Source organism: Talaromyces marneffei, chromosome 4 (genome assembly GCF_009556855.1).
Source record: "Talaromyces marneffei chromosome 4, complete sequence".
NCBI classification, from domain to species: Eukaryota; Fungi; Ascomycota; class Eurotiomycetes; order Eurotiales; family Trichocomaceae; genus Talaromyces; species Talaromyces marneffei.
Window position 1 is genome coordinate 2,720,678 of NC_072351.1, and position 14,005 is coordinate 2,734,682.

The following is a 14,005-nucleotide window of genomic DNA, read 5'->3' on the forward strand; positions in this document are numbered from 1 at the left end:
TTGAAATACTTAGTTGCTAGAGGCCTAGTAGAAGGACCAATTCTCCCATTCAATATTTAGTCTCGTATCCGAAGAACTTGAATGGTGTTCATGCCCAGGCGATCAGACCTGGCAGATCATATCAACAATCAGCCAGGTGCCAAATGGGCTTGAGCTACGGGAATGGAGGAAATCTTTGCCAGAACTTAATGGCGCCATTGTCTCGCCTTTCTTGCAGAGCTTGACCCCAAGTTTTCGTATGGGGTAGATGCCCTAAAGAGAGAGCTGCGCCCAACTCCTCCATCCCGATGGCATGTGCCCTGGGACCACGATCGACCACCCACGATCAGATCTCAGCCGGATAAGAGGCACCCGTTTCCGTTGAACTCTTAGGCAGGGATCAACAGTTAGGTTATGGGGAAGTATAATATTAATCAATGCTAAAGATGGGAGATTTAAAAAAGACAGATAAAGTTAATGATTGTTAAAGTTTAACAAATTTGCGCTTTGGTGCACAAAAGTCCTGTCGGGCTATAAGCTGTATTCAACTTTGGAGATGAATATTGCATGTGTGGACCGTGTCGAGGTGCCTAAACATTAGCCCTAGAACAAAATAGAAAACTTCAGAAATCATGTCTAATCTAGAATTGGTCTATTCAAGTTTGATCTCTTTGTACATAGTCTTAGAACAGGCTCGATAAAGTTTCATGTATATGCGAATCGGCCTTAAGATGTCTGTGCATCGGAACCCTTCACTTCCCATCCATGAGGTTGTGACATAGCTTCCCTAGCCGGTTCTTGCCGTTCTTCAGCCTCTATAGTCACTGTGATATCCTGCCGAATTCGCAGGGCGCGATCCGAACCGTCATCACTGTTCAAATCTGTGCTGTTCGAGTCTGCTCGCGTAATATCCAAGCCACTGGCATTCTTCTGTGACTTTATTGCAAACTCATTCATATTGAAGTGCGGAGTCGATTGCACCTGGCTGTTCATGCCATAGGTACGGGTTCCTTTTGATCGGGTTGTGGAACTGAAGGGCATAGATGGATAGTATCGATCCGCTCCCTTTTTTGACCCGCCGGTCCAACTATTGAGTAGATTTGGGAAGATGTCGCGCAATAGGGACCAGATAAGCGGTAAGTTAGTGACTAACATTGCGACTGTCGCTTCGCGGAAGTACCAATTCATGTAGACGTAGGATATCAGACTTGGTACCAGGCAGTAGACTTTGGTCAGAATAGCGGCCACAATAACGAAAACACCCATGCCGAACAGAAGAACCAAAATCAGTTTTTGTCTGAGAGGTAACTGAATCTTGACCAGGAGAGGAATTGCTACTAGTAGCATGAAGATGTCGGCTGTGATTGAGAAGCAGGCTTGGACTATTTCGTAGTGCTGATAAGTTGAGCATTGTGCTATGTCAATTGTTAGTGTAAGTAAATCTAAAAGCGAGATCAACATAACGTACGGTTTGGTGTAGGAACTGCCCAATAATTTTGTAGCGGAATACAACTCAAAAAGAGGCACAATTCCACGGCAACGAAACCAACGGCGACGTACGCAGAGCAATAGTATATGAGTCGTTTCTGAGCTAATCCATCTCTATAGTGAAGAAAAGAAGAATTAGTATTAATACCAGAGCCCCAAATGCAGTTGGGACATACGTAAGACGAGCATATATAACCAGCATGCACGACTTGCAGCTCCACACCGTCAGAATGAAAGCATGTTCGGATACAAACACCCATTTACTCCCTCGAACCCTTTCTGCATAGATACTCGGCGTTAAGTTTGCTATATCCTCGTCTGTCATCAAATTGGAGCCTCCTCCGGATGCGACTTGGTTAAGAGCAACGCATAATATGGTGTACCAGATCACTCCCAAGACCATGAGATAGTCATCAACTTGAATATTGCGGAGTCCGAGACGTCGAATACGGGCGACGCTATAACGCCGAAGGTTAGTCGGGATGTTTCAGAGGTTGAATACAACTCACAATCGTAGGGCAGTCCCAAAAACACCGACAGCATATAAGGCCCATGTTTCGTTTTGGAATCCTTCTGAAAATGCTCTTGAAGACATTTTAGATGACTCGGCAAGACGAGCGCTGTCGACTTGGTTTCTTCCTGTTTCCTTTTGTCGGGGTTGACGTGGATTTGGAGGTCTCACACGGAATCGAATGCAAGTCTAATCAAATTATACCCTAGAGTCCATCGGAAATAACAACAACAGGCTGAAATGTCAAATATAACCGGACACTTGTCTATACCGTAACAATCTTAGAAAAGGTGAATAATCTATGTATCAAAGATCTCGGTTGAATGCTTCTACGAAGGAAGCCTCAAAAGTTCGATAAATCAATAAGCCACCTGGGCAACTTTGGAAATCGTCCTTCGACATATCTCAGTACATATTAGTACCCACAAGACATTCAGGCTTCAGATTCCACGGTAGACCTCGCTAGCCATTTTCTCATGCTCCATCTCTCTCGGATCAATCACAATCCAAAGATTCACAAATAGACTACTCCTCCCAATCAAGACCATCAATACTACCTTGATTCTTGCTAGCGAAACGATGATCTTGGCAGCATCTCCACTAGCCTCCAACCAGGAAATATCTACTGAGCAAATTTCGTAGTGTCGGCTTCTTCCTCGTAGTACGTAGTTCTAGTTTCAGCAAGCGAGTCCGCTTCGTTGAAGTTCATCCCTTGCATCAGGAACCCTGCAAGTGTGAACTCGCCAAGAAGCTACTTTCTTTTTCGAATTTTGACTTTCTAGAACATATTTTGATTTACTTCGAAATCCGTAAACATGTACGTATAGTACGTATTGTAACATTACGTATCAATACTCGAGGTTAGAATGGGACTCGATCGAGGGGATCGCCGCTTGGCTGAACCTTAATTTTGGGTATTCCCATTTATGTACTAGCACGGCGCAGCAGTGGGATCTGTACATCCGATGAGCTTCTTATCAAGGCAGGGATTTTCTCTTCGTATTGACTCTTGGCTGCATGGAAAGATATTTAAACTATTCACTGTTTGAGCCGGATGACGCGTTATACGTACGTAATACTGGTTCTTTAATACGAGTTGAGGCTGGCTATTGCCACTATTCACGATAAAAGGCATCTACGTATATCCGTACTCCGGGCCATTCAAGATAAACTTAGGCTATATGATTTGTCAATTCTGACCCCAATATGCTTCGTATCCTCTTGGTTATTCCCATACTATGCAGGACAACGTACGTACTCTGGAATTGTTACTTAATTGCCAATGCATTGCCCATTGACTGTATGGCGTGACGGACATAAAGTCTGGGTGCAATCTCCACCTCGGCTCGGCAAACGGCCGAGACCGGAGGGTGTTATCTGATGCTGAAGTGGAAATAGTTAATTCATTTTTGTAGGAAACTCGTTTACATGTTCAGACGAATGATTTGTGACGAATTTGAATAAGACAATTCATTCTACTTTCCGTCAGTACGTACGGAGTACTTGGTTTCCACATGCAATTCGGGAAGTCATTCCGAGGGACGAACTCGCAGGACCCACCAACTATTGTTTGAGTGAAGTTTCTATTCGAGATTGCAAATTGCATGAATCGTAGTACTACTTATTAGAACGTCTTATAGTTAGTGATCGGCTCCTCCCCCTCTTACTCCGTACACAATCCAGGATTTATAACCAACGACAAAGCCCTTGATCGTCTAGTCTGTAGCATGGCGACCCAAGGCCAAGCCATGTGTTGTGCAGTAGCATGCAGCTAGTACATATTATGTATGTACCTGGCTGGACGGGTGGTTTGTTTATCGCCATTTAGGGTGGTTCCCTAATAAATTACACCGGGTCGACGGCGATGTTCCCAAATTAGTATTACTATGGAACGAACAGGGGTCATTAACATGTGGCAAAACGAGGTTCGATAGCGAGCAACGAGGAGCAAGACAACTTCCTTTAAGAACAACATGAGAGATAAATACACTTCATCGGTCGATGACCACCAAATATGACAGATTTCATGCCTCTCTCTCTCTCTCGTTATCTTGTCCTCTATCTGCTATTACCATGGACAGAGATACCGAAAAAGATGCATCTGTTGGAAATTCCCTTTTTACACTAGTAAACTCCAGTGTCTCCACTGTATCCCGCCAATCAAAGACCATAAAAATCGACCCTCTGTGCATCTTGCTCCATTTTTTTATCATCCGTTTCACGCCTTTCTATTCTTGTGTCGCGTCCTTTCTCATCCCAGATGGCTCCATGGAGCCTGTACAGCGCCAATAGAGTTGTGGTTCTTGTGCTTGCTCGTCTTTTCAATCTGCGGAAGTGATACCATTGGTTGAAACCCGACTAGTTTAACCTTTCTTCCCCATAACGACAGGAGACCCAGTGTAGATACAGGAACTCCAGATCGATGTTTATAATCTAGCACATCTATCATCTCGCGATTCAAAAACTCTCGTTAATTTGAGTCATCTTCGAGGACCCTAGTCCTTTGCTACGGGCCTGGTTTTCACAATTCGCGTCGACATACAAAGCCTCATATTTATCATCCACAGGTCTGCAACATGTCGACTGATATAACGCACAAGAAGTTTGATGCCGAGGAGTCTCCGGTTGACGACAAAGCTGTTGGAGACGTTGTCAATGCCTCCGGCCACAAGCAGGAGCTCCAACGGAACTTTGGTCTCTTGAGTATTTGTGCAATTGCAGTGACCACGGGAAACACTTGGATCGCTCAAGGTGGCAGTGTTGTGAGTATTTGATCGTCTACTGATCTTCGAAAATTCGATTCGTATCTGTGATTTGTTTCTAACGTCCAGATAGACCATCAATATCGCCAATGGAGGACCTGCCGGCATAATTTACGAGTTGTATGTTTGTTATCGTATCATCTGGATAATATGAAGCTCTCAGTCTAACCTCTGATTTAGTATCGCAGTGTCGATCTGTTATTGGCTAGTAGCCGCATCGATTGCCGAGTTGGCATCTGCTATGCCTTCAGCAAGTGGAGGTATGTTGATGACTTCCATCAGATTGCGAGAACTTCGACTAAGTACAAATATACAGTTTACCACTGGGCATCGGTGACTGCAGGCAAATATGGTCGACCCTGCGGATGGTTCGCTGGCTGGTGGAATATGCTCGCCTGGGTCTTTGGAGCAGCATCCATGTCCTCCATTCTCGGAAACCAAACAGTCTCGATGTACGCCCTTTTTCACCCAGACTTTGAGCCCGAAGCATGGCACGTCTTCGTCAGCATGCTCATCTGCACTTGGGTTTGTTGCTTGACTGTTCTGTTCGCCAACAAGGTTCTTCCTAAAATCGGTAACCTAGGCATGGTTCTCATTATTGGCGGTGTTTTTATTACCATAGTTGTCTGTGCTGTGATGCCACATGTCAATGGAGTGGAATATGCGTCGAACGAGTTTGTGTGGCGTAGCTGGACGAGCAATACGGGATACTCCAACCAAGGTTTCGTTTTTGTTGCCGGTATGCTCAACGGCGCATACAGTGTTGGCACGCCTGATGTTACTTCACATTTGGCCGAAGAGATTCCTCAGTAAGGGACCAACTTTCCACTTGCATATTTTGTCTGGTGCTAATCTTTTGTCCCTTCACAGTCCGAGTAGAAACATCCCCAAAGCTGTGTTGGCCCAGATGTCAGTTGGATTTATCACCGGATTTCTCTACATGATCGCCATGTTCTATTCTATCCAGTCCCTCGACGACGTCTTGAACAGTGTTTTCGGCTTCCCTCTCGCTGAAATTTACCGCCAAGCTACAGGAAGCAGGGGCGGCGCTTTAGGGCTTCTGATTGTAGCATTCTTGCCCACCTTAATCACTTGCATTGGATGTTACATCACCGCCGGTCGTACCCTCTGGACTCTAGCTCGAGACAACGCAACACCTTTCTCTGGTTGGATTGGACACATTAATACTCGCTTTCAAAATCCCTTCAATGCCACGTTGGTATGTGGCTGCATGATCACCGTCCTTGCATGTATCTACGTCGGCTCAACCACTGCATTCAACGCCTTTATCGGATCCTACATCCAGCTTTCTACGCTCTCATATTTCACAGCCATTTTCCCTCACGTTTTGACCCGCCGATCATTGATTACTCCCGGATACTTCCACATGAAGAACTCCGTCGGCTACGTCGTCAACATTCTCAGCTGCATCTATATCGTCGCCTTTATCATCATTTTCTGTTTCCCCTACGCTCTTCCTACCGATGCTCAGTCTATGAACTACGCAAGTCTAATTACAGGTGGTCTCACCATCTTTATTGCTATCTGGTGGTTTGTTCGTCAGCGAGACTATGTTGGACCACAGGCTATTCCGCTCACTGATCGAACGGTTGCAGATGATGCGAAATGAGGGTGTGAAGCTAGGTATCATTTGATCTTGGATGATTTGACTATCCGCGATGTATTATCATTGACACGGTATTGGGCTGTCAATTTTTCTGAGCAGCTTCTGAAAGCTTCTGTATAATCACATATATATAGACACCGTGTAATAACTTGTGTAATTTTCAAATTTTCATAAAAAAGATCGCGGGCAAGTTCTAGAGCTTTCATGTCGGTTTGTTCAACAGGCACAAAGCAAAGCTTTGTATAGTCACCTTCAGGCAAACTCTTCTCTAGTATCCTTGAAAATATAAGATGCAAACTGAGGCGGAACAGTACCACCCAAGATAGTAGCAGAGTCAAGGAATGTATCAATCTCAGCCTCTTCCTCATCGGAAAGAGAAACATCTTGAGCAGCCCAGTTCTCTACAAGATACTTGATCTTCTTCGTACCCGGGATAGGGAAAATATCATCTCCTCGCCTCAACAGCCACGCAAGAGCAAGCTGTGCGATAGTACAACCCTTCTTGTCAGCAAATATCTTGAACTTGTTGACGGTGTCTGTATTTGTGGGTGCATTTTCCGCCATGAATCGTGGAATTATGGCTGGTCTGATGTCTGGACCATCGGTGATTGCTTCTCCTTTGCTGAAGGCGTCCGTGATCAGGCCTCGTCCTAACGGTGTTGCGACGACTACCGCGACGCCGAGTTCACGGCAGGTGGCTAGGAGGTCGGTTCCGGCTGTTCCCTCAATTTCGCGTGAGAAGACTGAGTACTCTGTTTGTACGGCAGCGATGGTCGCGATCTTGCATGCTCGGCGGAGGGTGGCGGAGGTTATCATGGACAAGCCGATGTGTTTGATTTTGCCTTCGCTATATGATGATATTTATCAGTGATTTCCCACTCAAATGCTCGAAAAGAACTTACACTTGAAGTTCAACCAAGGCACGCATGGTTTCTTCAATTGGTGTCTCGTAATTGGCACTGTGTAAGTAGTCTAGAAATGGTGAGTATTATCCAGCAACAGCAAAAGCAGAATATCTATGTATTGATATGCTAATTTGTATCATAGATAGCGAGAACTTACACAAGTCGATGGTGTCCACACCGAGTCTCTCCAGACTCTTGGAGCAGGCCTTCTTGCAATACGCGGCCGAACTATCAGTCTCGAATGTTTCGCTATGTTCCACATAACCAAACTTCGTTGCAAGGAATATCTGATCTCTTTTGCCAGTTCTCTTGAACCATTTACCAAGAAGCTCCTCGTTGTCGCCATATTGGCTGGAACAAGTACACATTAGAGCTGGTGTATCATAAAGACTAAGGACGACAAACTCACTCGGCAGTATCCCAGAAGGTTGCCCCTATCTCAACCGCTTGATCAAGCAGGACAAACCGCTCCTCGTCACTTGGAATCGCTCCATAGTGATGCTGGGACATTCCCATTAAGCCAAAGCCTAGGGCAGGTACGAGAGGACCATTCTTTCCGAGCGGGCGAAGCTTGCTAGGCATGTTTGCTATTGAGATGGTAGAAAATATCTTTTAGGTTAACTTTCGAGATTACTATTTCCATTAGTCGACTTTGGATAGTCAAGATTACCCTTTATATAGCCATTTCTGGCACGGCTGTCTGTGAAGAGACAGGATAGTTAGAATTACCGAATTTGGAAATAGTAACGTCGCACTCATTACAGCCAATCGGCATGCGTAAAATCCGAGATGCTGACTCAGTCTATCAACCAATCAAGATGTGGCCGGTCCGAGTCAGCCAATCTGAGCAGACTCGCCATTAATGGACTGAGCTGAGTTTCTGTCAGTTCATAGTTTCTTGCTTTTCAGTTTTTACCTATGTGTTGGACAGTACAGACTAATGAGGAGCTCTGTTATGGCAAAAAGTAAGGTCAGGACAGGCTGTCGCACTTGCAAGTAAGTCGCATCATGTATTTCAGATGCCTAAAATCTCTCCGCAACCCGAGCCTCATGCAATGGCAGGACCCGCAAAGTGAAATGCGACGAAAGCTACCCTGTTTGTCGCCGGTGCTCGTCCACGGGGCGCACGTGTGATGGCTACGGAGTTTGGGGCGGCGGCAATAAATCAAACCGGAGTAGCTGCGATGGAGATATTGTACCTTCGACTTCGTCATCTCCCAATGACACCTGCAATACGATTCTACCTCGACCTGGATACGTTTCCTTCTTTGTGGCTAGTCGAGAAGATAAGGAATGCTTTGATTGGTTTGAACGTCGCGCTTCGCCTAAGCTGAGGGGCTCATTTGATTCGGAATTCTGGTCCAAACTCATATTGCAGGCTAGTATCAACGAGTTAGCAGTCCGCCATGCAGTCCTGGCTGTAAGCTTTATTCACCGGAAAGGCAGCCTAAACATCTTGGATGCGCGTATAGAAGAAGAAACCATTGGTCAAGTAGAGCAAGTTTCTCTTCGATATTTTGCTAGATCAATCAACAATCTTCAACACCATTTGTCCTCCAATACCCAGGCATCTTTGCGCATCGTCTTGATTACGTGTATCATATTTACCACATTAGACCTCCTTCGAGGTCACTTTGAAACAGCACAGATACATGTTAAAAATGGTGTGTATCTCGTGAGAAGGTTGAGATCTTTCTCAAATAGGGATGATAGGATATGTTCAACACGAGTGTCTGAGCCAACAGACAGTTGGATCGTGGAAACCTTCATAAGGTTTCATGGACAGGTAGAAGCTCACCATCTCATGAACCGACTTATTTGTGAACCACTTTTCCCCGACCCTAGTCCAATATCCTCGATACAGAATATCCGCTCATTCAAAGAAGCGTGGAATCATCTAGACAAAATATTGGAGCACATACTTCATCTGAACAATCGAGTACTTGAATGCGAGATCGAGTGTCAAGCTCTACGCTCCCCTCCTCCTTCGCTAAGAACAGACCAGCAACGGATTCAAACCGCACTCGCTTCATGGTCAAAAACTTATGAATTTTTAAGATCATCACCACCTATGCAACATTATAAAGCAGACTGGGAGAATAAGGGTTCCAGGTTACTTCTTTTACATCATCAAATGCTCACAATCATGATCGGTGTATGCCTGTCGCCTAGAAATGAAGCGATATTTGACGTTCACACTAACGGCTTCTTACGGCTGATAAACCACGCCGTAGATCTATGGAACTACACTCTCAGCACGAATCCTCCTTGGCTTGAAATATTACCAGGAAAGTTCTTGAACATGTCCAATTCAATCACAGATAAGGGATGGATTTTAGCTCTATACTATACGGCCGTAAAATGTCGCGTACACAGAATCAGACTTCAAGCGGTCCGATTTCTTGAGACTAGTCGTCACCGTGAGGGCTTCTGGGATTCATCGATAATGGCAACTGTGGCGCGAAAGTGATGGAAATTGAAGAAAGAGATTACTACCAAGATATCAATCCTCTTGATGATATCTTTTCGCTTACGAGCTCGCCAACCCCGTGGGATTTGTCGTTGCCCACTTTACCAGAGTCATATAGGTTACGGGGGGTGGAAACCGTATTATCAGGATGTCCTGTAAACAGAGTTCTCTTACTATGCAAACAAAAGCAAGGCATGGAAGATCGAAAGATACAAATAGGAGAATACGATATTCTCACTCAGCGGTGGACATATGCAGTCGATTGTTCACCCGAGGACATATAGCGTAAGCAAAATATCATCCTCATATTCAAAACCTTCAAGGTCTCTAGTATAGAACAAAACGTATCTTAAGTCATGGTAAAGGTTCTAAAGTCAAGTCAGATTGAAGCCGGACATCTTCCATGCACATCTCGGTAACTACCTAAACCAAGTATTAGTAAGTATCCCATGCATATATATTATACTGAGTTGTGATCATTAAAAATTCTGTTATTAATGGCTTATTACATTTTTCTCCTACGGACAACAGCAATCTCTCGATACGCAGAAAATGTGCTCTTCGTATCAAAGTCTGATACATGTGCCCTAGCCCTCTGTTCCTATAACCCTAACCCTTACATATTAGCACGTGATTTCGTGACAAAGACGCGTTAGAGCCACGCGTCTAATGGCGTCAATAATTCTGGGACTTCTGAGAACATCAATCGTAAGGCGCATGACTGCTCATCCCGACCATGCCTTTCAAACCGTTCAAGCCTCCTCTTATACAAAAGTATGCATCGAATGACGCCTCACAAAACGCTACTGATAACTCCAGCGTTCCACCGCCGTCCAAACGACCGCGTCTCAGCGTCGACGAAGATGAGATTGCGAGCACCAAGGCGAAACCGGTGGTCGTCGATTTGACTTCACCAGATGCTGGTATAGTAAGGAAGGTCTCTGTAGGAAGACCTCCGTTGGTCAACGTCAAGAATACGCCGGGCGAGATAGAGACGTCTACGGTGGATAATGGCAGTATTAGCAACGATGTTGAGGCTTACTACAATGTTCTCTGGTTGGTTTCAGCACTGCATTTGTACTCACACCATATCTCTGACAAAATCAGGCGCAAGTTCACAGCAAAAAAGCACAAGACCTGGGATGGCGACGGAATTCTGGTAATCCGGGGAGGGTATGGGTATCTTCGAGATGTGTCCGGTCGCGAAATGGGCAGAATTGTGATCAACAAACTTCTTGAATGTGGCACAAGCTTGACAATAGGAGGAAAGGATGTTGAAATCGAGTCTGCCATCTCGAAGAAAGACTATTTGTCGGGGAAGGAGTTTTTGAATAGCGCGAGGAAGCCTTCCTCTTCACCTCCATCTCGGGTCAAATCAACGTCCTTCGCTTCTAGAAAAACTGCACATTCGAATGCGTCTACGAGCAATGAAGGACCATTACACGCTTTGCTGAAAACGAATACTGTGAACCCCCAGGTCGGACCGCCAAAGTTGTCAGTAAAACACCTCAACGCCGCGGCCCTAAGAGGCAATGCTGTCAGTACGGCTTTCAAGAATCCATTGAAAGAAACTTCAAGCTCAACACCTCAACCAAGTATTAAAGCCATTCCTCGTCATGATCCCAACGCCCCCGGAGCTTTAGTTATGAAGCGTCCGAAGACTGCACCAAAAGGTCAGACTATCGTTGACGTTGTCGTCGATCCCTTCTTAAGCAAGCATCTCCGTGAGCATCAGCGAGAGGGTGTCAAATTCTTATATGAATGCGTCATGGGGCTCAGGGATTATAATGGCGAAGGTGCTATATTGGCTGACGAAATGGGACTTGGCAAAACTCTTCAGACAATAACATTGTTATGGACTCTACTAAAACAAAACCCCATATATGAAGCATCACCTGTGATAAAGAAAGCATTGATTGTTTGTCCGGTCACGCTGATCAATAACTGGAGGAAAGAGTTTCGCAAATGGCTTGGCAATGAGCGGATTGGTGTTTTCGTCTTTGATGATAAACGCAAGAAACTGACTGATTTCACAATGGGAAAGGCTTATAACATCATGATCGTCGGTTATGAGAAGCTTCGTACCGTACAAGACGGACTCCTCAAGGGACATGGGGTCGATATCGTGATAGCAGATGAAGGACATCGATTGAAAACCGTGCAGAACAAAAGCGGTCAGGCGATTCAAGCCTTGAACACAGCAAAACGAATCATTCTTTCAGGCACGCCAATACAAAACGACCTGAGCGAGTTTTTTGCAGCAGTAGATCTTGTGAACCCTGGAATACTCGGTACCTATAGAAACTTCATGAAGGAATTTGAAGGGCCTATTGTTCGCAGCCAGCAACCTGAGGCAACGATGAGAGATATCGAAAAGGGCGAGGCAAGAGGCGAGGAGCTCCGAGAACTCACATCAATGTTCATCCTGCGAAGGACGGCGGATGTCCTATCCAAGTACCTTCCTCCCAAAACGGAATACGTGATACTTTGCAACCCTACCTCAGTTCAAGCAAGTATCTACCGTCACGTTCTTGGGTCTCCGATTTTCCAGAGTGCATTAGGAAACACGGAAGGAGCGTTCAGCCTCCTTACTGTTCTGAAAAAACTCTGCAATAGCCCGTCCTTGCTTACTGCAAAGGCTGGCGATGAGCCGCCAAATGCCACTATGGAAGCACTACTATCTACTTTGACACCAAGCCTACGTCGCCAGTTCTCACCTTCGTCGAGTGGAAAGATCAGGGTATTGGATCAGTTGCTTCACAACCTACAAACAACCACATCGGAGAAAATTGTACTTGTCTCTAACTACACCTCGACACTCAACTTGCTTGGCATATTACTCACTTCTCTTTCTCTGCCGTTTCTGCGACTGGATGGCTCCACACCCTCGGCCAAACGTCAATCACTAGTGGATGACTTCAACACAGCTCCCGCAAGTAAATGTTTCGCATTCCTTCTCTCCGCCAAAGCCGGAGGCACAGGACTAAATCTTACCGGTGCCAGTCGCCTCGTTCTCTTTGACGTAGATTGGAATCCGGCCACCGATCTCCAGGCCATGGCCCGAATCCACCGAGACGGACAAAAACGGCACTGTTACATCTATCGAATCATGCTCAAAGGGGCTCTAGAAGAGAAAATATGGCAACGTCAAGTCACCAAAATCGGCTTAGCGGATAGTGTCATGGAATCGAAGTCCAGCAACATGGCCCAGTTCTCGCGGGAAGAACTCAAGGATCTGTTCCGTCTATATGAAGGCAAGAGCTGCCAAACCCATGAACTGCTGAATTGCAAATGCGGTGGGAAGGGCATCCCTCCACCGCCAGCTGTTCCTGCTCCGATCCACATATCGCTATTAGATGAAGACGAGGAAGATGATAAGAGCGAACTGCTCGAATCTCCCGAAACAACACCAGAAAGCTCGCGAAGTATATCCCCCTTCTGGAAAGATGAGGAATTATCAGACAGCGAAGACATCGACCTCCCCGACCTGCACACACTCATGAAAGCGTCAAAGGTAAACATCGAGGAACAAGAAGATCAAATCCGACGTGGAAAACATGCTCTCCAGCGAAAATCCAAACAGGAGAAATTGAATACCAAGGCAATTGCAAAACCAACATCGCCAGCGTCAAGAATACTCTCTAGCCGCAAGAGAAAACATAGAAAAGATGAGGATGATGTGGACGAAGATGAAGCGGGATCAAGCGAACAAAGCAAAATCCAGCGCTTCCTCGCTGAGTACGCGCACATTGATCCTGCTGCTTTCCAGTCTAGTGGTGATAATGATAAGGAGGAAGTCGGTGATTTAAAAAACCACATTCACGACCCGATTTTACAAGCTCTACTAGACGATGAAGATCATGGGATAGGATTCTTGTTTCAGAAGACGGCTTTTCCAGCTTCGTCTAGTCCTGCACCGCCCGGCGGTGGTGTGAAGGAGACTTCGTCTTGATGGATTGAAGTCATTCGTTATAGGATTTACGACATGTCGCTATGATCGATGTATTAATGTAGATATAGAATGTTTTTATGTAGATGGATGGGTTCATTAAAATCGGTGAATAAACGCGCTGGGACTATATACATAATTTGACAGTGGTTGATTGTAGACGACTTGAGGAGACATTAATGATTCAAGAGAATTGCATTGTACGAATACTAGCAATTATGGAAAGGAAGCGTACACACACAAAGGACATGGATGCATAAATCAGAGAAACCAATCCACAAATGCCAAAGAGAACAAAAAGAGAAATGGAGGGC

General features: G+C 45.4%; 5 protein-coding genes across 5 annotated transcripts; 3 read left to right on the forward strand and 2 right to left on the reverse strand.

Moving 5' to 3' along the window:
• Positions 1–705: 705 nt before the first annotated feature.
• EYB26_006022 (uncharacterized protein) lies at positions 706–2,062 on the reverse strand (the record flags this gene model as incomplete). Its single annotated transcript, XM_054265299.1, has 4 exons — positions 706–1,394; positions 1,448–1,581; positions 1,644–1,925; positions 1,977–2,062. The coding sequence occupies 4 exons, from the start codon at positions 2,060–2,062 to the stop codon at positions 706–708; spliced, it is 1,191 nt and encodes a 396-aa protein (XP_054121274.1).
• Positions 2,063–4,554: 2,492 nt separating this feature from the next.
• EYB26_006023 (uncharacterized protein) lies at positions 4,555–6,370 on the forward strand (the record flags this gene model as incomplete). Its single annotated transcript, XM_054265300.1, has 5 exons — positions 4,555–4,740; positions 4,814–4,860; positions 4,921–5,000; positions 5,057–5,549; positions 5,611–6,370. The coding sequence occupies 5 exons, from the start codon at positions 4,555–4,557 to the stop codon at positions 6,368–6,370; spliced, it is 1,566 nt and encodes a 521-aa protein (XP_054121275.1).
• A 249-nt stretch (positions 6,371–6,619) lies between these two features.
• EYB26_006024 (uncharacterized protein) lies at positions 6,620–7,854 on the reverse strand (the record flags this gene model as incomplete). Its single annotated transcript, XM_054265301.1, has 4 exons — positions 6,620–7,214; positions 7,270–7,339; positions 7,430–7,623; positions 7,682–7,854. The coding sequence occupies 4 exons, from the start codon at positions 7,852–7,854 to the stop codon at positions 6,620–6,622; spliced, it is 1,032 nt and encodes a 343-aa protein (XP_054121276.1).
• Positions 7,855–8,227: 373 nt separating this feature from the next.
• EYB26_006025 (uncharacterized protein) lies at positions 8,228–9,044 on the forward strand (the record flags this gene model as incomplete). The annotated part of the gene is made up of 3 exons (XM_054265302.1): positions 8,228–8,268; positions 8,335–8,936; positions 8,986–9,044. The coding sequence occupies 3 exons, from the start codon at positions 8,228–8,230 to the stop codon at positions 9,042–9,044; spliced, it is 702 nt and encodes a 233-aa protein (XP_054121277.1).
• A 1,434-nt stretch (positions 9,045–10,478) lies between these two features.
• On the forward strand, positions 10,479–13,694 carry EYB26_006026 (uncharacterized protein; the record flags this gene model as incomplete). Its single annotated transcript, XM_054265303.1, has 2 exons — positions 10,479–10,798; positions 10,850–13,694. 2 exons carry the CDS (start codon positions 10,479–10,481, stop codon positions 13,692–13,694), a joined length of 3,165 nt encoding a protein of 1,054 aa, XP_054121278.1.
• Between the last annotated feature and the right edge of the window lie 311 nt (positions 13,695–14,005).